Source organism: Rhamphochromis longiceps, linkage group LG17, assembly GCF_057381845.1.
Source record: "Rhamphochromis longiceps isolate RC_006_pf linkage group LG17, R_longiceps_female_GT1.1, whole genome shotgun sequence".
Lineage (NCBI taxonomy): Eukaryota > Metazoa > Chordata > Actinopteri > Cichliformes > Cichlidae > Rhamphochromis > Rhamphochromis longiceps.
The window spans coordinates 17,370,245-17,397,640 of NC_140573.1; the positions used below are offsets into that span (position 1 = coordinate 17,370,245).

At 40.8% G+C, this 27,396-nt stretch overlaps 2 protein-coding genes across 2 annotated transcripts; one reads left to right on the forward strand and one right to left on the reverse strand.

Moving 5' to 3' along the window:
* Window positions 1-806: 806 nt before the first annotated feature.
* dph5 (diphthamide biosynthesis 5) lies at window positions 807-14,476 on the forward strand. Its single transcript, XM_085385869.1, has 7 exons — window positions 807-1,082; window positions 3,027-3,151; window positions 3,731-3,839; window positions 9,565-9,685; window positions 11,693-11,732; window positions 13,288-13,391; window positions 13,683-14,476. The coding sequence occupies exons 1-7, from the start codon at window positions 948-950 to the stop codon at window positions 13,913-13,915; spliced, it is 867 nt and encodes a 288-aa protein (XP_085241995.1). The 5' UTR covers window positions 807-947; the 3' UTR covers window positions 13,916-14,476.
* Window positions 14,477-14,600: 124 nt separating this feature from the next.
* On the reverse strand, window positions 14,601-27,395 carry slc30a7 (solute carrier family 30 member 7). The gene is made up of 11 exons (XM_085385868.1): window positions 27,246-27,395; window positions 26,867-26,968; window positions 25,186-25,299; window positions 25,013-25,100; window positions 23,585-23,714; window positions 22,602-22,820; window positions 22,056-22,106; window positions 20,607-20,742; window positions 15,827-15,917; window positions 15,240-15,389; window positions 14,601-15,059 (listed from the first exon to the last, which is right to left on the reverse strand). Exons 1-11 carry the CDS (start codon window positions 27,323-27,325, stop codon window positions 15,012-15,014), a joined length of 1,209 nt encoding a protein of 402 aa, XP_085241994.1. The 5' UTR covers window positions 27,326-27,395; the 3' UTR covers window positions 14,601-15,011.
* Between the last annotated feature and the right edge of the window lies 1 nt (window position 27,396).

The following is a 27,396-nucleotide window of genomic DNA, read 5'->3' on the forward strand; positions in this document are numbered from 1 at the left end:
TAGAGAAGGAGGTACAGCAGGTCATCTACTAATTGGAAGGTCGATGGTTTGATCTCTGGCTGCTTCCAGTCTGCATGCAAAAATGTTTGTGGACAAGATACTAACCACAAGTTGTTCTCTGATGTATTCATCAGAGTATGGATGTGAGTGTTGTATAAAAAGAACTTGAATAGAAAAAGTGCTGGTGTGAATGAGGTGCTTTGAGTGCGCAGGGAGATTAGAAAACTGCTATGTTGGACTGTTTTCTCTCGGGTCCCCTCCCCAATCACATCATTTTGTACTGCTGTGTACAAAACGATGTGAGTTTTTACAGATAATTAGGAGATTTTCTGGATCAAAAACAACGGCATCCATCCCACTTTGGATGGATGGAGCAGCTGTCATTTGTGGAAATCTGAAAAGCCCCCCAACCGGAATAATCATAATAATGCAGTCTTACATGCTTACATGCCTCTCTGCTGCTCTGTCTCCTTGAAGGAGGAAGTTCATTGTCACACTGATACTTTCTACTTTTAGCCATTTCTGCTTCTCCTGACACAAAAATGAAGTTCATTGAGCTGCTTGTAATTCAGAAGTAAGATATACACAAGTTTTACGGTTATTTCCAACAGAAAGACTGCTGCCATGATGGACACATGCAGACCCGCTTGTAAATCAAGCTCTAGTAAAACTACTCAAAGCTCCCGCTTAACAAGAAACTAGATCAAGTTGTAAACATATGCGAGCCATGTATCAGGGCTTGCCGTCGGCTGAAGACTTAACCGTATCGCGGCTGTGGCTGTCGCAACTGTAAACAGTTCACGACAAGCCGTATTCCAAGTAGCGCAGCGAGTCCCCAAGTGAATACGGGAAAGGTTCACGTCTGGGTGCTTCTTTTTAAGAAGTTTTAGCTCCGTTAAGTGCTGCGGCAGTAACACGGACCCTGTACGGAAGGCGGGACCGGCAGGATGCTGTATCTGATCGGTCTGGGGCTCGGAGACGCCACAGACATTACAGTGAAGGGTTTACAGGCGGTGAAGAGCTGCTCCAGAGTTTACCTGGAGGCCTACACATCCATTCTCACCGTGGGCAAAGAGGCGCTGGTGAGTCCGGAGCATTACGACCCGGAGGATTTGGACCAGAGCTGAAATGAAAGCTCGTCCCAGGAGAGGAGCTGCTTGTTTTGGCTGTAGGACTGATTCAGAACTAGGAAGAAATGTCTTACTTTTTACATAAGAACTGGGTTTCAGTACGTGTTACTCGAAGACATCATATGATTTACAATGAGTAATTATAGTAAATCAAAAGGATGAATCCCGTCGGGTTTTTTAACTGCATATTCAGACCTGGGTCCTGAATTGGATAATTCAATGAATTAATTTCAACAAATAAATGTAATTTCTTGCTTTCTTCAGACGATCGGTGTACGATTAGAGATGTCTAATGTCTCTCATATTAATTTATCTAGGACTTCCTCACATTTTGATCAAATTAATACCACAAGCTCAATGTCCTCATTCTCACCTGTAAATGCTAACAATCTGGAAGAAATTATTCATCAGTTAAATCTTGCATCTCTTTACTTGATCCCATCCACAACAAATGTTCAAATCTGTATCTCACTGTTTTACAAATGATGTAGTACGTATTATAAGCAGTTCTCTACAGACTAGCATTTTCATTGTTTCTATTAAATATACTTTAATTACTCCGATTCTCAAGAATAATAACTTAGACCCACTGGTTATTAATATTTATAGACATAATATTTTCTAATCTAAGAAATTATTTGGAAAACTGTGTTTTTTTGCTGGGACATGTCGGTCCTGCTGACTCAGAAAGTCCCTGCTGAATTGTGCTGCAGGAGAGCTGCCAAAAGTGTCCCTACATGATCTGCATGCTGGAGGAAGTGCAGAGTGTAGTCGTGGAGACCAAATTCAGGGTCTGATTCGTCCACGGGGGGGCGGGTCCAAAGATCCGGAGTATGGGCAGACTGGAGATCCCGGCAGAATCTTCTCCACCAGCCTGTGGAAGTGCAGGCTGTTCATGATGAAGGCCACAATACTCCGACCCCTCCAGATGCCGATGCCTGATCTGTCTGTCTTTGCCGATGAACTTCTATGGATGAGTCTGCATATATAGGTTTAAAATCCTAGAGCGCCAGGCCAGCTTCTTGGCTGACTCCATGCTGCTGATGTGATGGTAGGACGGGAAGCACCCTGCGCTCCAGCGGACGATCGCGGAGGACTCTAAGAAGTAGGCTCGGCTCTGCTCCAGCACGACCTTCTGACCCCCATGAGTGTGCAGCGTCAGCTCCCAGCTCACATTCAGGTTCCTGAGCACCCACTCATGCTGCCAGGGCAGCACGGTGTATGGGCTGATGTCTCTCTATGCAGATGACACCCAACTTTATCAGTCCTTAAAGCCAGATAACACACACCAGTTAGTTAAGCTGCAGGAATGTCTTCAAGACATAAAGACCTGGATGACCTCTAATTTCCTGTTCTGAATTCAGATAAAGTTATTGTATGCGGCCCTAAAACCTTCGAAATATGTAACCATATGCTTACTCTGGATGTCATTGCCTTAGCCTCCAGTAACACTGTGAGGAATCTTGGAGTTGTATTTGACAACGACATGTCCTTCAGAGCACAGCCCAAGGTGCAGTCAGCAGGTTACTCAATTGATCCCCAGCTGCTCCAGTCCACATGTCAAAGTATTCTTGGGCATGATACTAAAGAGCGAGTTGCCCTCCAATTATCATCGGAGTGTGAGTGGGTGCATATGACTAAAAGAAAGTGTTTAGGTATAGACTAAAGTTGAGTATGAATGTGGGCCTGTGTGATTGGGTAAATGAGACTTGTAGAAAGTGATCTGAACGCTTCAATTAGTACTTTGTAATCACCAGTCCATCCATCTTTTGCTTATTCAATGCAGGGTCTCAGGAGAGTGAGAACTAAATAGAAAATGAACATCTACTTGAATAGTACGTGTCTGCTCTTAGTATTCTTGTTAAAATATCCTAACAGTATATTCCTTTGCTTCAGGAGGAGTACTATGGGAAGCAGCTGATCCTGGCAGACAGAGATCTAGTTGAACAAGGAGCTGATCAAATCCTGGAGGATGCAGATGTCACTGATGTGGCATTTCTGGTGGTGGGCGACCCATTTGGGTGAGTCACAGTGTTTCTGGACTGTGTAAGCAACAGCTCCAATTGATCCCACAGATCTGAAGTATGCTCTGTCAGCACACGCACTGTAGTGGGGAGCAGCAGAGGAAGATAAAACCACAGAGTTTGTGTCAGAGCAGAGTTTTTACATTTCAGCAGATTTCTGCCCAAAGCCACATTATTCCTCTCAGACATAATAACAGAGTGCTGAGCAGCTCGCCTGCTGAATGGAATATACAAGCTCTATAGTCTTGTCCGTGGGAATTTCAGACTCGGTTTTTCATCAAAAAAAACACGGGTTCTTTTTTGGCCCACTGAAAACTATAATGAAGCTTTTTTTCATCACACTGAGGTTTGACCTGTCCGTGACCTCAGCATCTATACATTACTCTGTCATTCAGTCTGTCCAACACAACACTGGGGAAAACCTGTTATCTTCATAGGTTAGTTTACTGTAATAATAATGAGTCAACTCATTGTCAGCTAGTTTGCTGTTACATAGGCACCAGGCATATAGCAGCTGAATAGATTTTGTGTATTTTATAAGAAAAGGCTGCCCTTGTTTTCTGTGTCTTTCTGCAGAGCCACCACACACAGTGACCTAGTGCTGAGAGCAGTGAATGCTGGGATACCATACAAAGTCATTCACAATGCCTCCGTCATGAATGCAGTGGGCTGCTGTGGTTTGCAGGTAATTATTTCCTGAACTGAGTCTGTGAAGCAGAACTTCCAAACACAGGCTCAAACACATCCACTTTATTTTTCTGCATTTTTTTAAACTTCTTTATATTTTTCCACCTAGTGGCAAGCAACAACAATAATGTAATGATTCCACGGGGGACTAAAGTCCAGAGATGAAACTGGTTTGAAAATGCAGGAAGAAAAGCTGCTGTTTATGTGTGTAGCCTGATGGTTTCTACTCTGTTCACTGCATAGGAGTCAGTGCTGATAATAGAAGGAATAGAGTCACTGTGACTCCAGTGCTGGGAGTCCTCAGTGGCTTTTGGCTGCTTTCGGGGTTTTTTTTTTTGTTTTTTGTTTTTTTTGGGGGGGGGGGGGGGGGGGGGTGCAGAAGTGACCATATTTGGATGCAGGGTGGAGAGTTGTCAGCTAATGTTTTCACAGTTGTCAATCAAAACACCTTTCCCTAACTTGAAGACATAATGAAAATGAAAAGGCGGGTTTAAAAAATAAATGAACTGTATTCTCTTCACTATCGCTCCTCTGTGCATGTCCAAACCTTCTTAGCCATGTTGCTCAAACCTTCTGTCTAAACTGCTCAACCAGAGCTGGCCAGAGAGTGCCTGGTGGCCAGGCCTTAGCCTCTGGGGCCCGGCCAGGTAAAGCAACCGAAAAAGACTTTGAGTCTGCTTCCAAGTGATTCTAGCAAACTGTCAGCCCAACTCAGAAAGGGAAGGTGGTGCTCCACTTACATTCTGTTTAGTGGGGGTGGGGTGTAGCTGACTTCAACTGTGGACATAGTATTCTGTATTGGAAGCAGAGTCTGGGAATGAGAGAGATGACCTGGTCATCACTAGCAGCAAGGTTAATGAGACAGTTAAATAGTCCTTGGTGGCAGCTCCCCTGTAGTGCAGGGCCTTCCTGGTCTTTTCCTGTGTGTTATGAATAAATCTTTTTTGGGGGGTACCGGTACTGGTTTTATTTTGTTGTATTTATCCGCGAAACCTTAAAGGGCAGTCCGTGAAAATATTGTCGGACATAAACCGGTCCGTGGCACAAAAGAGACCTGGTGTGGGTGACCGGTCTGGTAGCTGTGCTGCTCCTGGGTGAGTGCGGGGTGGGCTTGGTGACTTGGAGTTCTGGGGGTGTACCACCTCCATGCTCTGGTTCTGGCTAGGCCCCGGGGGCTTGGGTCCTAGCTGGTGTTTTGACGGGGTTTTGGGTTGCTGCATGCACTGGGGCCTGGCCGTGGCCCTTTGGTGCATTGGTGGAACTGGGGGCCTCTTTAGCTGGCAGGGAGTGTTTTTGCCATCTTTTTGAAGGTGCTCTCTACTTTTGAGGAGACCACGCTGCAGGCAGAGAGGGGGGGGGAATCTACCAGAGTTGCAGGATGGACTCAACCTGGGTATCTAGATTAGAGATTAGATTAGATGAAACTTTAAAAATCCCTCAGGTGGGTTCCTCTGGGAAATTCAGTTTCCAGTAACACAGCACCGACAGAAGTTGCATGTTACAGATACATTGTCAGCTGTCTTATGTAGTCTGGTGTAGTGTCCGAGCCTGGTAGCTCGGGTGTGTACTGGCTTGCTCCTGGCACCTGCTTGCAGGGCTTGGGCCCCTGGCTCTGTCTGGCCCCCGCTGGGGGGTGGGATGTCCTTGGGTCTCAAGTCTCTGGGCCAAGAGCTCGGTCTGCTCTGGCGTAGCTGGCTGCTTGTGGAGGGTGCAGGCTCATTGTGGCAGCCCCCATGGTGCTTCCCCTGGAGGAGTTGTTCATGATTGACAAGCAAAGCATGGGTTTGACTGTAAAGTCAAGAATCTGTCATCCTTTCTAAGCCTACTAATGACCATCATTTCCAAAAGGGATTAAGCCCATTGAGTCACCAGAATAGTGTTTACTGCGGTGACAGATCAGGAGAGCTGGTTTTTATGCAACTGAAGGAGTTGGAAACCACTTCCATTTTTTTGCACAATCTGTGTTTGTATTTGTGTCATGAGTGCAGCTGCAGCTCATGACGAACCTTTTTGTCACAGTAAACACCTCTCAATAATTCCATCTCATCAATAACTGAACTGTCAGAGCAGCCAATCATAGAGCAGAACCCAGCTGCAGCTCCTCCTCCTGCAAACATGCAAAGATTAGCATTAATGTAAAGACAGCATTTCCAGTGGGAGTAGTTAATATGCTAATGAGAAAGGACACATGCAAATGAGCTCTATTCCTTCCTCTAGGTGCTATGCACTCACACTCACAACTGGAGTCCTTCAGTACATTAATTTTCTTGATGGTGTTTTATTTATAGATAAAACTAATAATAATCAGCAAAAAACATTTATCCAAGAACAGCTCTTCAGAATTTCACTGTTCAGCACCTTTCAGACATGAGCTCTTTTGTGTTAATTTGCATTCAGTCACATTAGCACATGCACATTAGGACTCTGTCTCTTTTTTGCATCTTGAGTTGCTAGTGGCAGATGGTGCCCCCTGCTGATTGGTTCTGTCGGAGTTCTCTTCTCGATTTTAAAAAAAGAAGAAAAAAAAAAGAGTTCTTCTTTCCCACCTCTACCAAGTGCTGTTCATAGGACATTGTTTGACTGTTGGGTATTCTATCTATGTAAAACTGATTAACAACGCCCTCTGTTATTAAGCATTGGCTAGTATCTTGATGTGTGTTCAGTCAGGTCCAGGCACGTTTATAGAAAGGTAAAAAAAGAATTGCAATTTTGCTTCTGTAACCCACCACGGAGGATTGTAAACCAAGTTTTCCAGTCTTTCTAAAGGTCATTCAGAGTGTTTCTCTGGGCATTAGCTGCTTCTTTTTATTATTATTATTAATTTTCAGTCCAGTTCTTGTACCTAAACCATTTTCAAATGGTTTTTTGTTGTTACGCCACCCAATCATTCAAAAATGTAAAGCACTTAAGAGCCAGTGTTGTGTCTACACATAAGAAACAACTTACCAAAGAACCACTTTTTAATTGCATCTTTAGGAACTTTGTTACTAGCAGTGTGTCGCAAAAGCACATCATTTGCTCTCATTTCTCGAATCTAGTTGAATCTACAAAGGAAAAAAAAGACTTGACAGAACCAAAAAAAGCACTGTCGTATAGATGTCATATGTAATATCCTTGGAGGGGCTGCCATCTTGATGAGGCTTATTTTCCCAAAAGTCTTGGGGATCTTCAAGATGTTTTTGGCAAACACAAGCCTTTGTGTGCTTTTTGGTCAGCAGTGGTTTTCTTCTTGGAACTCTCCCATGAATGCCATTCTTGCCCAGTCTCATTCTTATTGTTAAATCATGAACTCTAACCTTAACTGAGAGGAGTGAGGCCTGCAGTTCTTTAGATGTTGTTCTGGGTTTTTTATGAAGGTTTACCACTTTTCTCCATTTGTGGATAATAAGTCTCACTTTGGTTCTCTGGAGTCCACAAGCCTTATGAATGGCTTTATAATCCTTTCCATACTGATAGATGTCAATGATTTTATTTGTCCTATTCTTATGTTCCCTTTTGTATGATGTTTTCCCTTTTGAGACCATCAAGCCTATTTCACTTTGTTAGACATTTAAATGATTTCCAGATTCAAAAAGTCTGGCAGTATTTCAGAATGGGTGAAGTTGAGCTCAACTTTCCAAAAAATGTAGCTAATTGCAGTTAATTCATGATTTAACAAAGGGGTCATATAAATGGGAAGTATCTCACATTAAACTTAGTTTGGAGTTCCACACTTAAGAGCCAGTGTTGTGTCTACACATAAGAGACAACTTGGCAAAGAACCACTTTTTAATTGCATCTTTAGGAACTTTGTTACTAGCAGCGTGGCGCAAAAGTGCTAGAACCAATTCTATTTACATTTTACATGTAAGGCAGTATTAGAAGAAGGCAGCACAACATGCTTTATCTGTCCATAAAACCAGGTGGCACACAGTAATTAGTTAAACTGCATTAATATCTTAAAGATATAAAGACATGGATGGCTTCCAATTTCCTGCTTCTAAAACCAGACAAATATGAGGTTATTGTACTCAGCCCTAAAAATCCAAAAACGTGATGTCTAACCAGACACCTGCTCTGGATGGCATTACTTTGGCCTCCAGTAACAATGTGAGGACTCATGGAGTCATTTTTGAGGAAATGTACTTCAGTGTGCATATTAAAACTTCCAGAAAAGTCTTCAGTTGATCCAAAGTGCTGCAGCACTGACAGGGATAAGAAAGAGAGCGCCTATATTGGCTTCTCTTCATTGAGTCTGTGTTAAACCCAAATCAAATTTATAATCCTTCTCCTCATATATTATCACCCCAGTAGAACACTTCCCTCTTGGAGTGCAAGAGATTTCTAGGTAGAAAAACATGAAAGGGAGGCAGAGCCTCCAGCTTTCAGACCCCTCTTCTGTGGAACCAGCTCCTAGTTTGGATTTGCTTGGATTTGCTCCCAACCGGTCATGGCAGATGGGTCCTCTCCCTGAACCTGGAGCTGTTCGAGTCTATCCCAGCTACCATAAGGCGAGAGGCAGGGTACACCCTAGACAGGTTGCCAGTCTGACACAGGGCTATAAATAACTGAATTCAATTTTATTTATTTATCATCAACCATTTTTGAGCAGTGCAGGATTATCTTGACCGAGAATTGAACAAAAAGTCGGCCAACATCCAAAGAACTATGGTGAACTATTCATGAAGACTACTTAACAAAATTAGAAGAAATGTTGTCTAACAGTTCAGTCTGTTGAAGAATAAAGGTGGTCATACCAAATATTGACTTTCAAGCTTTGAGACTTGAAACAAAACGTTAGCGTATATACTATATTTCTACTTATGTTTGCACCTTTGAAGAAACAATTGCACTTGTTTCCCGGTGTCCTAGCACAGTATAAGTGTGTTGAGGATAATTTAATTATAAAGAAATAACCCAAGACTTCTGCGCATGACTGCATAGTGCCCCATTTTTCAGTCTCAAAAGTATTTGGACAAACTAACACAACTTGAAATGGTAAAAATGGTAAATGGCCTGTATTTGTAAAGCGCTTTTCTAGTCCCTAAGGACCCCAAAGCACTTTACACAACCAGTCATCCACCCATTCACACACACATTCACACACTGGTGATGGCAGCTACATTGTAGCCACAGCCACCCTGGGGCGCGCTGACAGAGGCATCCAGTTTCTTTGGCTTTAGAAACTCTTGTTACTTTTGCAGTTTACTTTGGTTCATTGTCCATTTGTTATGTGAAGTTCTGTGCAATCAGTTTGTAGTTTTAGTTGTATCCAAGCCGATCGTACAGAAAGTCCTGTACACTTCACAATTCATCCTACCACTTCCAAAACAGTTAACTGGTTCCACTGGTAGCTGTACATGCCCATTAAATAACACTGCCACCTCCATGCTTTTCTGTTCCCGTCCTTCTGGTATGAGTTCATCTTGGTTTCATTTTTTCTGAACTTCACTGGCTCTTTTAGATGTTTTCTGCAAAGTCTAATCTGTTTCTCTGTTTTTCCATTCAAGACATTGATATCGCTACCTCCAGGAGTATGTTTATGTTTTTTAACCAGCGAAATACAAAAATGTCAATCAACCATTTTACAGTCTCATATTTGACTATACACTTGCTTACATTATCACATTGTGAGGGCTCGCTTCCTTTTGAGGGACAAGAAACTGTGATTCTCCTGGAAATAGCTGTTGGGGAAAAAGCCCTTTGATGTGATGGAAACATGTGTTTGTCTGTGTGTGTTTCAGTTGTATAATTTTGGAGAAACGGTGTCTGTAGTGTTTTGGACAGAGACGTGGAGACCAGAGAGCTTCTACGACAAAATTTGTAAAAACCGAACAGCTGGACTGCACACACTCTGTCTGCTGGGTGAGGCTTGCACACAAACACAGACAAATCTCCTAAAATAAAATCCACAATATCCAAGATAAAATTATAATGTAAAACAAAAAAATAGGATAATACAATTATTTATATTTGAAACAAAAACCGATACCACTGAAATTTCATGTTATTTTCTAAACTGAATTGAAATCATTTCATTAACAAAGTAGAAAAATATATATATCCAAGAAAAGTAGTACAATTTAGTAAAAAATAATGATGAAAGAAGGCATTTTAACATAAAACGTATTAAAAATGTAAAACATTATTGAAAATATGCAAACAAAAGGTCTGAATCAAAACACAGTCATTGTGAATTAATCTGAAATAATGCTGATGGCCATCTGAGGCTCTTTTATTTTTTTCTGTAATGAATATTTAAAACACACCCACTCACCAGCAGGTCATCCACCTCCCACTGGACTCCTAATTTATGGGCGTTTGGGGCATTTGGGGTCCCTGGGATGATTGATGCTGGTGTCCGTACCTCATCTATTACTTCTCCACACACACATTTACAAAAGAGCACGGCCATGTTTTTTGACTTCACAAACACGGCAGGACACCCAGATGAGCCATTTATTTATTTCAAGAATTCACTATGATTTTGGACATTTTTAACATAATAGGGAATTATTCATAAGTAAGTAAAACAGCAACAGTGATGAAAAAAGCTGCGTCATAATTAAAAGAGATTATTTACAGACACTGCACATCTTAAAATAGAGCATTAAATAAAATATTACGAAAATAACAGCCATACTGTTACGTGATCGGTGAGATTTCTCTTTAGCTGACAGAAAATAATAAGATTTTGCTGAAATGTTTCACCCTACTTTAGATTTTTAGTTGGCCAGAAGGGCAGGTTTCATGGAAACCCAAGTTTGTGAATGCGATGAATCAAGAATAGGGCGACACAGGAGCTTCAAATTGATACCATAGGTGTATTTATTTAAATAATCAGTGACCTTGACCTCAAGGTCAGAGGTTTTCTTAAAATTGTGTGAGTGAGATAACTCGGGAACAAGGTGACATATTTTAGAAATTTGTACTATGGGTGTGTGAGGGATGGCACTGGCGGTCGACAGCATTTTTTTATATAATGTTTTTTTGTAATGTTATGTGGTTTGTTGTCGAAACCTCAAGAACCTTCAGTCTGCAATATGACAGAAATTGTTTATTTGTAAATTGGTAACTGGGTAGCTGTGGCTCAGGAGGTAGAGCAGTACTACTACTGTCCATGGATGCACTCATTAGAGTGAGAATGTTAGATAGAAAGCACTTAGGCACAGAAAAAGTGCTTGTATGACTCGGTGAATGAGGGTTGTACTTGAAGTGCTCTTAGTGCTCAACCAGAGTATTAAAACGCTTTATAAAAACCAGTCCATTTACCAGAATACTTACTTACATTCTTATCCATCCATTCTCTTCTGCTTAATTAATTTCCTGTGCTTGATTCTAGTAAAAATAAAAGCATGGTTTGGAAATGTTTTGTAAATTCTGTACTGTGCTTGCATGGTGCTTTTCTAGTTTGACCACTCAAAGCATTTTTTTTTACCACAAGCCTCATTTACCCAACACACACACAAACACTTTTTTCTGCCTAAGTGCTTTCTATCTAACATTAACACACTCACAGTAATGTGTGCATCCGTGGCAACTTGGGTTTGACATGCAAATCGACGAGCCAGGGATTGAACTACCAACTTCCCAACCCACTCTGTTCCCTGAGCCGCATCCATTTTTAACGGGTGAGAATTTTTATTTAAAATAAAACTGACACATTTCTGTGCGATATTTTACATTGGATATTAATTTAAAAGGATATTAGAAAAATACAAACGGTAGATTTTTTTTGTTTGTTTTTTTAAAATCAAATGGTTTCTTGGGACTGTTGGGATGTAAGTGCACGTTTTAGTTCTGAGATTAAAAGTAAAAACAGTGCGAGATGTGTTTAATACAGTTTTCTTCTTCTTTTGTTTTTATTGTTAGATATTAAAGTCAAAGAGCAGAGCATCGAGAACATGATGAGGTAAGAATCAGATCCAGATCACATCCACAACCACCTCTGGAGTGTTAGAGATCTCACCATGTGAGGTCTGTTATTTTTTTGACTTAACCCTCAGTCAGCATTTGTCAGAACCAGAAACCCAGACCATGTCCACATGACGTTTTTGCCTGGCTTATCTGCGTAGCAACTTAATCAAAAAGATTATAGATGACATCTTATTTCATAGTGTATTCTTCACGTGCTCTATCAAAAGCACATTCTCTGCTGATTCACCCACTAATTACATTCACAGTATTCACTTACTGTGTCTTTAGGGATTCGCTATCTTAGCTCAGCTCGTTACCGACTCGCTAGCAGCATGGCCTCTTCACCTCCTGCACTTTCCTGTTCATCATGTTAGATGTTTAGTTACTCCTCAGCCTCCTTTAGTAATAACGATACTTGTAATGACTATAGCCTGTTTGCAGCTCCAGGATCACTGAATGGCAGACCCGGCTTTGCACACTCGGAAAAAACCCGTAGGGCTAACACAGAGACAACTACTTGCCATTTAGATTCACCAAGGACAGGATTCAGGGGACAGACACTATCTCTACTTTTAAAATTAGGCTTAAAATGTTCCTTTTTGATTAAGAACATAGTTAGGGCTGGATCAGTGACCCTAAATCCTCCCTTAGTTATGCTGCAACAGGTGTAGCCTGCTGGGGGATTCCCATGATGCATTGAGTATTTCTTCTTCAGTCACCTTTCTGGCTCAGTATGTGTTAATAGACCTCTCTGCATTGAATCATTACTTATTATTAATCTCTGGCTCTCGTTTGTTCCGTCTTCCTCCCCTGAGCTCGGTTCTACTGGAAGTTTCTTCCTGTTAGCTTTTCCTTCCCACTGTTGCCAAAGTGCTTGCTCATGGGGGGGGGGTGTGTATCATATGCTTGTTGGATCTTTCTTATTATTGTAGGGTCTACCTTAATATATTAAGCGTCTTGAGGCGGCTGTGATTTGGCGCTGTATAAATAAAATTGAATGACTAATTATTTGTGAACTGATCAATTGGCTTAAATCTGTGACTCTCCACCACTTGGCCTTAGAACTGAAAAAGCTCCTCAGATTAGAGGTGAAGCATCTTCGGGATATTTAAAGAAGTTCAGTGGCTTTTCAAGGTGATCAGGAGACCACATAAAGTTTGGAGAGCAGTAGCAACTCTGCAGAAAGTTGGTGACCTCTGTGCAGTATGTATCTCAGTATCCATTATTTTGTTATAATAGCACTAACAGCTGATCGTGTAACATTTAGTAACAAGGAATTTTCACCACTGGACTTGTTGGAAAGGTGCCATCCTATCACGGTACACTCTGGGATTCACAGAGCTCCTGTGACCCATTCTTTCACAAATGTTTGTAGGTGTTTGATTTTATAAACCTGTGCCCATGAACACCTGAACTCAATGATTTTAGACGTGTGACTGAATACTTTTGGTAATATAGCATAGTTTCAAAGTTTTCTTGCACAGATGTGAAGGTTTGAATTAAAGGAGAATGACATGTGGTTAAAGTGAATCTTTGGTTACTGATTTTAGAGGGAAGAAGATCTACGAGCCTCCTCGCTTCATGACAGTCAACCAGGCTGCAGATCAGCTAATACAGGTCATCCAAAGGAGGAAGGAGGAGGGCGAGGAGTTGGGTGAGTCGTACCTGACATGCGAGTACTTTCTATCAATCCCATATTTGTTCAGATTGAAGTTCTGGTACAGTCATCAGGTAGAAGGAAAACGATAATCAAGTTTACAAAAAATATTGTAGTACTGTGTTTTATCTTTAGGATATTCTGAACCACGACTTAGGAGAACCAGTAGCATGCTAACAGTCTTGAAAGTCATGTGTCTGATTGGACCACTCCATCTTTCCTTAAAGAGCCAGTCAGCTGTGTTGGCTGCAGCTCTCAAACTCATGAGTCTTTGCCCCCCTTTTCCAGGCATGACGGAGGACACAGTGTGCGTTGGCGTGGCCCGACTCGGCTCTGACGAACAAAAGATCCGTGTAGGAACATTAAATCAGCTGGTGTCATGTGACCTCGGTGCTCCACTCCATTCGCTGGTCATCACCGGTCGACTCCACCCGTTGGAGGTGGACATGCTGCGAGTAAATGCAGAACCAAACGCACTGGAAAACCTGCACATGATTGACAGCTCAACCTACACCTCTTGACACACTTGTTCACCTGCTTGTCTACAACTACCATTAGTGACACACTATATAATCCCAGGCCCCAAATGGTAAATTAAACTGCACCCTGAGGCAGACCTTGAGCCTTCCCAATTAACTTTTTTGTTGTTATGTGATGTTTTAGACTGAATTGGAAATTTTGGGGAAGTTGAAGACATGTCATCACCGTGACCTTCCCATGCTCATTTCTTTTTCAATGTTCCAAGTTTCATAGATTTAACAGCTATACAAGGCTGAGTCATTAGTCAGGATTCAGTGGCATTAAGCATTTCCCTAATTCCCAAACTCTGAATCTTTTTGGGGCCAAAAATGTTCCCTAACTGTGATGGATTTAAAGTAATCCCCACAAAGAAGTCACAAACACAGATGCAGAAAAAATGAATTAAAGTAATATATTTTAAAAAAAAAACATTTGAAGGAGGCAGGAAATATGTTTGAACTCAGCTCCAACTTGTGATCATTTCATGTTAAACCTGCATGTTTCCACTCGTGCAGAGGCACCGCTGTTTACAATTCTGATATTAAAACCAAGTACAAATATTACTGCACGTGAAGTGAGAGCTTTTCTTTCCATAGGGCTCCAGTCCTCCTGCAGCTGTTTAATTAACTCAGTTCTATAATCAGTACTACAGATGTGATTATGAATAATCATTCTTAGAGAACCAGATTTATTTATTACAGCTGTAATAAATATTTATTTTTTAAAAAGAAAAAAAAAAAAAAGGCTTAAATCCACTGGTCGGTCACATGGTTTGGCACATACAGAGTGACTTCACACGCACTGTCAACCAATCAAGTCTGAGCAGTGATGTCAGAGGTGCTGGAAGGGGCTCAGATTGTCTCATGTCAAAGGCACTTACCCATAATTCTTTGTGGGAGGGGCAGAATTTCCACTGTGAGCAGGATTATTATTATTATTTTTATTTTTAAGAAAGTGGGTGGGGCTGTTTTAGTTCATCAGTTCTGAGAGCCCTCCCCCTATTCCAGTCTGTGCTGTGGTGACTGTCGGGGTCAGAAGTCACCTGCAGAAGTAGACTGAATGCGATTGGTCCCAAGTGTAGTGGAATATTAGCAGCTTCTACATGGCAGCTGTGTCGATCTGAACATACAGCTGCCGAACTCCTGCCTGTGGAGACAAAACCATTCATCGTGGCTGAATACTATGTTGACATCCTACTACCATCAAACCATCAATACTGCTACTGAAAGTAAAGTTTGTAAGAATGGTGCTGCTGACACAACCCTACATCTACAACTTCAACTGCCACCAGGTACAGTGTACTTGAATGAAGCTGTGTTTAGGTACCTGCGTGAAGATGTGGTGTGTCTGGCTAAGGATCCAGCGGGTGTCAGCGTCAGGGGCGACCAGCAGCTTTAATGTTCCGATATAAACATCAGTACACAGAGTCCAGAAGTGAGGCTCCTGCAGATTATACACTCCCTGCAGTTGCTGCACCTGGCCACAACAAAACAAACATCAGACTTGTCCACTCCATTCAAGGGCTTGAGGTACAATTACCTTCTTAAATTAGTGCTACAATTGTTACTACTACTACTAAAACAAATGATTACTTACTAATGATAGTATCAAGAAATGTACAGTTTATACGCTAAAATACATATTTACAGAATCTATTCAGTGGCACCTTTGGTTTCTATTGTCATGAACTGCCAGAACCTGCAACAAGTAAAGAACTGGTTCTTATTCCACTAACTGCATCCTAAGACGATCTGTGCAAAATCAGACTTCCAGGAAATGCAGCTGCATACACTTTTAAATTATTAATTTGTCAAGTAACTGACAAAGTACATCAAAATCTAACTTTATGCTAAATACTGATGTTTGCTCAGTTCCTACCTCTTCTTTGAACATTGAGTATGGTCACTACTCACCCTCTGGTAGCACTCTGGTAGGGCATGGTCTAGTGAAAATGGAGTTCTCTGCATTAGAATCCCAATAGACTCCTTCAGTAACGGTACCACACTGAGGATCAAATGATAGAAGAGAGAAAGTTTAGAAAGTAGAGAGTCTTGTTTTTTTTTAGTTACATTGTGCCAGTTCCTAACAACAGCCACCTCACGGCACTCTGCATTGTAAGACCCCACAATTTTGGAGAAAAACATTCCAGCAGTCAGACTATGAGTAAGCAGTGACAGAATCAAGGAAGAACTCCCCTTTAACACAAGGAAAACTCCAGCAGAACCAGGATCAGGAGACAAAAGTCAAAGATGTAACATAACAGGAAAACAAGGGAGGACAAAAAAAAAAAAAAAAAAACTTGCAATACTGTTCCACTGCTGTGCAAGAATACACTCGTGCAAACATCCATGCCACTAGTCAACTAATTTTGAAATCATAGTCCAAGTCCAAGTTGTGGTGCATGTACCATGAACCACAGTTCAAAATTGTAGAGATTCTTAAGATGGGTCCGAGTTTAACTCATTTGCAGAATCTGTAGATTTACAACTGAAGTTCAGCTCCATGATGAGTTTGACTTTCCAGCTGCAGAAACCTGATACCTGCAGTTATGTGAAGGCCTCTCAGCTAACCACAGCACCACTCTGCTGACTCTTTAAATTGGCAGCTGTGCTCACTTCCAGCATATCAAACCACATCAGCACACATGAACTCCATTTATCTTGGATTTCTGGGAAATCTGACCACTGCATTCACATTCAGAAGACCAGCGATTCGAGAACAGACTCCAGGACTGTATAAAGGACAATACCAGTGGTTTGGCATGTTGGCTTCCATTAAATACTAATTGGACATTCTTTACATTAGTGGAAACCATTTTCCAAAGAGTCTGTCAGTTTTTGATTGATTTTCTTTCTTCCAGGCAGATGTTGTTTCCAGCTTGTTTTTCTCTGGAATTCGACTTTAGAGCTGAAACCTGATTGATAATCCATAAGCTCTAGTAGTCAATGAGGAGGATCTGTAAGATGTTAAGGAATGTCTGCTATCATCTGAAGGAAATGAGCTTCTCTAACATATGTTTCTGATAAGACAAAGTTACACATCATGAGCACTACTAAAGAATGTAAAATACTCAAGGGATCATTAAAAGAGAAACCAAAAAAAAAAGGTTCTCACAGTCCTGCAGTGACTTCAGGCCTGAATCTGGGTTTTCATTATTAGAGAGTGGTTCACTTCTTTTTGGCGTACATCACTGTTATGCCACAGACCAGATCCGACCCAAGAACAGTTCATGTTCCAGATAGGAAAATGTGAAGTAATCACCCACTGACCCATCAGCTCCCTTAGATCTTCGGGTGGATACAGTTACTGCCTAAAAGTTTTAAAGACCAAGTATTTGCCTTTAACTGATGGAAATTAAGTAATATAGATTACTGGGTGGTAAGGTGGAACAGTGGTTAGCGTTGCTGTTTCACAGGAAGAAGGTTCCTGGCTTGAATCTTTGCTTAGGCTTTCCTATGAGTAATGTTAGCTTAATTTGTGATTTTAAATTGGTCATGGATATGAGGTCAAGTGCTTATGATATAGAGAATACAATGGTTAATAACTTTAATTTAAAGCACTCCGAGTGGTCAGCAAGACTAGAAGAGTCCTTTATAAAGGCTCAAAAGCACTATATAAAACTCATGGAAGGGAATATTACTTGCTGTTAAATGTTCATAGAAACTGAGCATTTAACAGTGTTTCCTGAAAACCCTCGTCTTATCACTTCATGATAACATTTAAATTTACAATAAATAATTACACAGCAGTGCAGAGTAGTTTTAGTCACAGTAGATGTCTTTCTTAAAGTGCTGTAACTAAGTTTAAGGATATAATCATCCACAGTTATCTTCTTCAATTCCTTGTACCAACACAGAGCAGAGCAGCTGCACTAACACTACTCCAACAGAGGTCGATTATCTCGTTAATAATTTTACCCCTTCACTACGTATGACTCTGGATGCTGTAGCTCCTGTGAAAAAGACAGCCTGACTAGTATTTGACTCCCTGGTATAACCCTCAAAAGCGCACCTTAAAGTAGACAACTCAAAAGCTGGAGAGAAAATGGCATATCACAAATTTAGAAGATGATCATTTAGCCTGGAGGAATAGTTTGCCGCTTTATAAAAAACCCTCCGTAAAGCTAGAACAGCTTGATTGATTGATTGAAGAAAATAAGAACGACCCTAGGTTTCTCCTCAGCACTGAAGTCAGGCTGACAAAAAGTCAGAGCTCTGTTGAGTCAGCCAGTCCCTTGACGTTGACTAGCAATGACTTCATGAATTTCTTGACAAATAAACTTTACAGTCCATGTACTGATCTTAAAACGGAACACCTACACTGTGCTTCCTGACCCCACATCAAATTTGCACGTAGAATAAAGCTTTTGTTTGATATTTGTTTGATATTTAATCTCAAAACAGCTCTGAGTCTGCAGCAAAGGATCTAAACTGAAATTGTCAGGAGCAGGTTGTGTTCAGAGTTTTAGTTTAAAAATCAGCTGGGAGTGCCACATTTTCACTGTTTCTTTTATTTACGGCAGGTTTTAAGCTTATTATAGATTCTCTGCTAGGGCTGCCACGATTAGTCGACTAGTCACGATTACGTCGACTATCAAAATCGTCGACGACTGATTTAATAGTCGACGTGTCGTTTGAAGCTTTGTAAGATCCTGAAAGACGCAGGAATAAGTAGCAGGATTTAAGAGTGTAATAACAGACTGAAACAGAAGATGGCAGCACTGCATGTACAAGGATGCCAACTGCCGTTAAACCCCGAAGAAGAAGAAGCTGTGTCCCAGAATTCATAGCGCGGCCCAGCTCAGTTTCCAACAATGGTGGCAGCTAGTTGGTTTTACTCTTATTATTCTTTCTGGGTCACAAAATAAATGTTTAACATATTTTTAGGCGAGAATGTAGCTGTGTAAACCTCAAATATCTGCTCAGTTTATCAAGACACCACATATTTTCCAAAAGTGCTCCGACGTTTTCAGAGACGTCTGTTACCCACTAGCTCGATAGCTAGCCGGAGGCTAGGCTAGGCTAACTAGAGCCGTGAGAACACCGGACTCCCGGCAAATCGTTTTCAAACCGACCGCCGTCTTTCGCTACTCAGGTTAAATATATATATAAGTCACTTAGATAACTTCAAAATGTTATTGTTTGGCTTTTTTTAGTATTTTATTTGTTCCTGAGTAAATCGGTTTGGCTGAGATTAAAGTTTTTACACAGCTGAATAAACGTCAAGCAGACAGCTGATTATCAGAAGTGTGAGATGCTCAAGAATTTACTCCGGTGTCCTGTTATATTTTAGATAGCAAGGAGTTTATTAAACCACAACAATCTGCAGATTTCATTAAAATTTAATAAACTATCATCTTGTCTTTATTTTTAGTTAGCACATACCTTAAACACTTAAAGCTGTAAGCTAATGATAGTTATATAAGAGCAGATGCTGCTGGTGCAATAAGCTGTATGTCCAATGGATGATGATCTGATTAGTCGACTAATCGCAAAAATAATCGGTGACTAGTCGACTATCAAAATAATCGTTTGTGGCAGCCCTATTCTCTGCTAGGGGAATATGTTTTATATGTGCAGCTTCTTAAGCTGTTCCTTTCTAAAACCGTTGGGTGAAGCTCAAACTGTGTGCCGCACTGTTAAAGGAAGGTCTGTTTATTCATTTGGTGAATTTGAAAATGTATAAATGTTGTTATATGTGATTCTAATCTGCTGAAACACAGGACACACATCAAGTTAATCAAATTAAATTGTTCAAAATTAATTTCACTTTGATATGCATCAAACTGAGGGAATTTTCACATCTAATTTATCAGGCTGGGATACTACTGGGATGATACTGGGACAGTAAGTTTCACAGCTCAAATGTGCAGCCATCATCTTAGAAATCAACAGCAGCACTGAGAGAAAACTCCGTGATAAAATAATTAACTAGAATTAAAATGTTTATTTCACTGCACTGTGCACTAAATCATCCGATCATGGGCATGTACACACATGTATTCGGGTGTCTTCTACTGTGCGTATTTTGCCCTGTTACTGTCCCCAAGTGGTCGCAGCAGGTCGCTGCCTCTCCCTGAGTCCATTTCTGCCAGAGGTCTTTCCTGTTAAAAGGGAGCTTATCCTTCTCACTGTCATCTGATTGTTCTGGTTTTCCCTCTACTACTGTAGGGTCTTTAACTTGCAATATAAAGCACTTTGAGGCAACTGTTGTGACACTATGTAAATGAAACTGAATATAAAATACCAGAGTAAAAAAAAGGCACAGTATTACTGTCCAGACCAATACTGGCTGATCAAATCACTTTACGAATTACTGGCAATTTCTGCTGTAGCGTTAAGTCTAGGCCACAGTTTTTGTATTCTCAGTAACACAAAAAAATCATCACTTCAGTATAAGAAATAATAATAATAGCATCAATATAAGGACTCACATATGTCAGCAAATCGCTGACCACAATGACGTGAGGGGCATGCACATAGAAGTTGAAAAAAGTCCAGCATTTTATTTGTTTCTATCAGCTGGCAGCATGTGTAAAACACCAGCACATACTTAACCCATATGCACTAGCACACGCAGAAATGGCAGCAACGACGGCAGCCATTTCTGTAGGTTACATCATAGCTCTACGTAAATTCCCTGGCCAAGGCTAAATCAGACATTAAACAGTAAGAAGTGATAAGGAAGTATCACCTGACTCCAATGAGGATGGCGATCAGCATGGAGCAGATGGGATCGGCAATCATTAGATCATATTTCTGCATCAGCAGAGCGGAGATGATCACACCGACACTGCCCAAAGTGTCTGCAATAATATGCAACAGGACTCCTGGAACACAAAGATACAACACACATCGATACAGTTTTGATACATAGTCATCAGAATACAACAAGTTCAGACTAGTTTATGTAAGACAATGAAAAAGATACTAAAATAGGTTAAAAAAATAAGTGCAGAAACTAATAATTCTAAATGGTTGGCATAAATTAAATTCTTCTAAAATACTACAAATCCAACTGTAAGTATAGTTACGAAATTAAGCTAAATAAAAAATAGAACAAACTGCTGCATGTACAGTGATGGAATCTAACATGTAGCGTGAAGTTCTCAAAGACTTACACTGGAGGAAATTTATAATTATACTCCTTCAGAGCTAGCTAGTAATAACTGTAGTTACTGTACACCACTGTTAAATCTGACAGAATTACTTTCACAAATGTGACTGCTCAGGAGGAGGAGGTACTTTAGCTCTTTACTTAAGTAAAAGGAGCAGTGCAAAAGTTTGAAAGCACTCTGGTTTAAGTCCTGATCACTATTTATTTCCACAAGAAGGGCCAGAGCAGTCTTTTCTGAGGCGGCTGAGGTCTTAACATCTGTCGGACAATGCTAAGCAGTTTCCAGAATTGTGCTGTGACCAGTGCCATCCTCTATTCTGTTGCATGCTGGGGCAGCAGGCTGACACTTGCAGATGCCAACGGACTCAACAAACCGATCCACAAGACCAGTAGTGTTGTGGGGTGGAGGTGGGCTCTCTTAAGATGGTGTCGGCGAGGTGGATGTTGTCCAAGATAAGGACAATGCTGGACAATATCTCCCACCCACTTTATGACATGCTGGCCAGTCACAGGAGCACGTTCGGTAAGAAACTGAGATTACCCAAAATGCACCACTAAACGACACAGGAAATCATTCCTGCTTGTGATCCTCTTGCTGTACAATTCCTACATCTAAAGTACAAATAAACACTGCAATAGCACACACTTCCTATCACATCCTCTACAGAGAAAATAAAGTCGGTATGAAAGGGGGCACCATAATTTCAACTTTGTGTAACATACTGTGATAGTTATATATTAGAGCCATTTTAATTTATTAGAGATATTCTATAATATATTGTATTATTTAATATTGGTACTATTGCTATTATATGTATTAGTGTTCTTACTGTCTTGGAGCACATGTGACCACATAATTTTCTCGGGGATCAGAGGACAAATGTACAGGGTACCAAATGCTAAGATGATGAGGATGCTATGTACTGCATGCTCAGAAGACACAGCGCTTTGGGAGCACTTTGGGAACGCCCCTCCACCCCAGTAGTTTAGTGTAGCACTGTGTGTGTGTGTGTGTTCATTTCTCACCCTGCAGGATCTGTTTGCTGGAGCCTTTTCCCGGCAGGTGTTGCAGTTCGTCTAAAAAGCAAAAAATAAATAAATAAATAAACGCAAAAAGTGAGGTTGGAGGAAGTCTGTACCACGCAGGTTTGTTTTACTACTAAATGAAAAACCGTGAGATTCTGATGGCAGTTTATTAAATCTACATGAGCATTCAAACATTTTTTTACAATATACCATATTCACAAATTCACATACCATGCCTGTGCTAGATAGAAAGCTTTCTAACATTCACACACTGATGACGACACGGGCAGCACCTTTGGCATGCAGGCCGAGGCAGCCAGAGATCAAACCAACAATCATGTTCATGTTGTATAAAAATGACATCACGGGACGTGCGGCCACATTGCTATAATGACCCTCACGAGGTGGTCCTCAATTGTAATAGAAAATTAGCTGAGTCGAACTGAGCCAAGCCAATCTAAGTAGGTACTAATGGAAAAGGGCTAGAAGTGTCTAAATTGTGTTTGTGGCATTCTCATGCAGCATTTTCCTTTGTCAGACTCTCACCATTATAGTGTGGTTCCTCGTGTCCTCCATGACTGTGCCAATCTGCGTGTTTGTCGTGGTGGTGATGTCCTCCATGACTGTGGCAATCTGCATGTTTGTCGTGGTGGTGATGTCCTCCATGACTGTGGCAATCTGCATGTTTGTCGTGGTGGTGATGTCCTCCATGACCGTGACCGTGACTTGTGCTACCATTAAACAGAGAGTGACTGTGTCCGTGGTCTGAGGATGGAGAAGAAGACGTCAGACAAGCAAAGATCTGCAGTGAAGTTGTACAAGGCTGCACTCGACCTGTGAGGTTCTGCACAGATGTATCAATGTTCTAGTGGCATGCAGCAACGTTTAACTGAGCCTGAGTTTAGTTCACTTGATTTACAGAGGGTCTACAGAGTTGCAGAGTCCCTATAAAAAGCTTCGAACATCTACCAGGTTTACAATATCAAAGTTTTAGAGACCTGCTTTAGTGTTTGGGTCTGCAGAACACATTTTAGAGAGTTGCAACAATAATGTAAAAATGAGACGTGTGGTTACATGTTGTATAGTTGCACTCAGATGCCTGATCTGTACAGGCTCTACTTGATTGAACAAAAGAAGCTATGAGGGTTCCACTCCAATAATGTCATTTATTTATTCCCAACTCCATTACAATGAGGCTTTTATGTGTAAAGCCCAGGAATCCATGAAAAATGTAGGATATAATGCTGGGTAGTTGACACTAAAGATGCCATATTCTAATTTGGCTGAGGTATGACTAAAACTTTCTGTGGAAAATGGCTGGTGAAGGTACAGCGTAACCGCAAACCTTTCTAACACCCCATGTTGTATCTGCGCTCTAGAAATGTAACTACACACTGGCATCAGTGCAGCCCGCACAGCTATGAATGCTGAAAACAACATCATTTTCACTGGATCCAAACTGCGGAATCGACTCAAAGCACTTCAAGAGCGGCAGAGACACTCTAGGCTCAATCCTTCAGGTGTATTACCTCCCTCTCCATGTGAGTGCCCATGTCCTCCATGCTGGAACGCAAAGATCCCGACCAGGTTCACCAGCAGACCGGCTACAGAGACAGGAAGCAGCCGCTCATGGTGAACATCTGGAGGCTCTAGAGCTCTCTGACAAACAGAGACAGATGGTCACATGCTGGCAGGCGTATTTTCACTAAATTTCAGCATGCCCTGTTAAAGCTTAAGGTTATGTAACTACAAGAGTAAAAATGATTTGTTTCTACCCCAACTTTTGCAGTATTAGGAGAACTGATACAGCACACATGATCAGATGCAAAAACCTACACAAGGGACTCATTGTTCTTACCTTGTTTAATCAACTGGGTGATCTACTGTATATACTCTTGTTATATACTCAACAAAAGGCAAGTCTGACTGTGCTGTCCGATTTGTTGTTGTTGTTATAATAAATCCATCTATTCTCTTCCACTTATCCAATTCAGCATCACAGGGGGATGAAGCCTCATCTCAGCTGCCACAGAGTGAGACGAAGGGTACACCCTGGCAATTTAGAATCACCAATTAAACTAACCCAACTAATTGCATGTCTTTGGACTATGGTCCTTTTAGTAGAAATGGGTAGGGGATAACTGTTCTTGAGTACTGGTACTGAATATATTATTTGGCTCATCTGATAAAAGGATTTCTTCTGCTGAAGACTGACGGATGCGACTTTACTTCAGGTTAACTAAGCTCCATCATCATTCCTGCCATTATGTGTGTAATATGAAAAACCATGTAGTGAAATTTTGTTATTTCATTGATTTGATCAGTTTTTATGGACAGTGACAGGAAATTTTTTTCCTTACATGGGTGCTAATAAATTGCACATAAGAATTATTTCTAGACTGAAGTAGTACCTCTCTGACAGTAATGAATCAGGGTGTGCAAATGTCGCAGCCATAGCTGGTCAATGTCATTTAAGCCATTATTTAACCTCGTTTACAGTGAATAAACCTAATCCAGAAAAGATTTGACTCAGAGTCAAAGAAAGATTGTTCGACTGGTTCTCACAGCAACCAATCAAACAATCTCATCAAATCGAAGGCTTTCTCCCTATAGGCTTCCATCCGCATGAAACTATTGATGCTGATGTTAAAGCTTTATGATTTTCATATCAGTAGACTGATCCCAAGTTGCTCTCTGATGCATTCAATGTAGTGTGAATGTTAGATACAAAGCACTTAGGTGTAGAAAAAAGCATTTGTGTCAATGGGTGAATGAGGCATGTTGTATAAAGCATTTTGAGTGCTCGAGTACAGAAAAACAAAAGAAGAACCACAAGAACCAGTTCTTTTAATCCATTATGTTGGCCTACTTGTAATGCTATAACAGGCACTGCATAATAAGCAGACACACCTTGTAGATGTGATGGTTAAACTTAGGTAAAGTGGCAAATGTGTTACCTCAACTCCTTCCGAGAAAATGAAGAAAGCAGTGAAGATGAGGAAGAGCCCATTGACAAAGCCTGCCAGAACCTCTGCTCTCACATAGCTGAGACACAGACAGGACACAGACGGATTAAACACACTGACTGTCAGTGAGAGACCAGAACAGAGCTCAGAGTGGATGTTCTCACCCGTAGGAGAAGCTATCGTTGGATCTCCACCTGGAGATGACGGAGGCTGCCAGACCTGCCAGCAGGGCAGTGCAGTCAAAAAACATGTGGAAAGAATCTGAGATCAGACCTAAACTGAACACATGACAAACATGTAAAGAGATTCATTAAGGAACAGGAGCATCTGAAAAGATTTTAATGCTGCCGCAGATAAAACGACGTAAAAACGTCGTTTTATCTGCGGCACCCATCACCCTTTTCCTCTTTTTTTCTGTCACACATACACTACCAGTCAAAAGTTTGGACAAACCTTCTTATTTAATTGTTTTTGTTTATTTTCATGACTTTTAAATTGTAGATTCTCACTGAAGACATCAAAACTATGAATGAACACATTTGGAATTATGTAGCAAACAAAGAAAATGTGAAATAACTCTAAACATGTTTTACATTTTAGATTCAAAATAGCCACAGTTTTCTTTGATTACGGCTTTGCACACTCTTGGCATTCCCTCGATGAGTTTCATGAGGTTGTCACCTGAAATGGTTTTCCAACAGTCTTGAAGGAGTTCACAGAGAGGCTGAGATCTCTTCTCCTTGTTACGTTTCCTTAGTAGTGGTTTCTTAGTAGCTATTTGACCATAAAGCCCTGATGTGAGACTTTGATATTAGATAAAATGAATATTGATAAAGTTTACCTTTATGTGTAGAATCTGAATATCGCAAAATATTTTAAAAAATTGCAATAATATCGTATCGTACGTTAAGTATTGTGATAATATCGTATCGAGGGATGTATGGTGATTCCCACCTCTAGTGGATACCCCCTAATATGGTCATTTCTGGCACACAGGTTTGGCTGTGAGCACAGATCCACCCACATGCTGCTCAAAACTTCTGTTTGCCAATCAAAAGTTTAAAGGGAGAGCAGCAGGAGGAATGAAGCAGCTTTTTTCAGACAATGGATGAAGTCCCAATGTAAGTCAAACAGGACCATTTTGAAATGTGGCTTTTGTTAAATTCAAGAATCAATAAAATGGAGCTGGAAATGAGCAGAATAGCTCCACTTAAAAAATATATTTAAGACATGCGGAAATATTCTTTGCAAGAACGGGGAGCTCTGTTCCCTGCACATGTCCAAACCATCTGAGCCTTTCCCATGCAGCTGTGCTTCAGCGCTGGAATATTTTGAGTTTGGAAAGGCTGACTGATGATTTAATCCCTTACTTTTTCACTCTATTACTAGTTAATATTGTTCATTTTCCATCAGGTCACAGTATTTTCTCTCTGTAAATCCTGAAATAGTCAAAACGAATCATTCTTAGGTATAGACAGACAAATATTTATTCCCCTTTTCTTCTTCTGTTAACACTAATAACAACAACAACGATGATAATAATAATAATAATAATAATAATAATAATAATAATAATAATAATAATAATAATAATGATTTGCTATTCATTTTGGGGGTATTTTTCAGGATGCACTTTTAGAAATATTGGGAAGATTTGGAAAGTTTGTGTAGTGTGGGTTGTGTATCTGCTGGCTAATGGCAACTTCTGCTTTCAGGTTAAAGACGTCCGACACTAACACACTCTGGCTTCCTCCATGCTAACACGAACACATACGTGGCACATCCTGAAAACAGCAGATTACACACACACGTACACTGCCTGATGCTAACGCTATGTTAGCCTACCTGTTGCTCCAGATACCATACGTTAACTCCACAAAGGCGAAGGACAGGTTCAGACATAGGAAGAAGAACAGATTTCTGGAAGTTTTATCGGCGAGGATAGACCTACAAAAAGCACACAACAGTATGAAAACCAGCAGCACAGATCATAGCATGAGCCACAGACCGCAGACAAATCCCTGTCATCAACTCCTAGAAATTATATATACGTATAACTGTCGTTCAAGAACAAACCCTGAAGGCTGACAATCTTATAAAAAACATTTAATGCAGAGGAAGCTAACAGTGGCACAGATTCATTTAGGCTAGCCGGCCAGCAATAGGCTAGCAGCTTATCATTAGATGGCTCCCTTTTAGCCGCTATTAGCAGTGCGAAGATTACCTGAACCATCCGGAGAGTTTCAGCAGCAGGTTATACTTGGTCGGCTTATACTCGTCGTCTTTAATAGATAATGGTAACATTTTCACAACTGGAGACACACACTCACACACTCACTTGATAGTTTAGCTACGGAATGCTAACTGTCAATTTC

Coding starts and splice junctions, on each gene's coding strand:
- dph5 (XM_085385869.1), top strand. CDS start 948: ATGCTGTATCTGATCGGTCTGGGGCTCGGAGACGCCACAGACATTACA. Junction 3,152..3,730: donor GTGGTGGGCGACCCATTTGG/GTGAGTCACAGT, acceptor GTCTTTCTGCAG/AGCCACCACACACAGTGACC. Junction 13,392..13,682: donor GGAGGAGGGCGAGGAGTTGG/GTGAGTCGTACC, acceptor CCCCTTTTCCAG/GCATGACGGAGGACACAGTG.
- slc30a7 (XM_085385868.1), bottom strand. CDS start 27,325: ATGTTACCATTATCTATTAAAGACGACGAGTATAAGCCGACCAAGTAT. Junction 15,390..15,826: donor TACCAGAGTGCTACCAGAGG/GTGAGTAGTGAC, acceptor TGTTGTGGCCAG/GTGCAGCAACTGCAGGGAGT. Junction 15,060..15,239: donor CACACCACATCTTCACGCAG/GTACCTAAACAC, acceptor TTGTCTCCACAG/GCAGGAGTTCGGCAGCTGTA.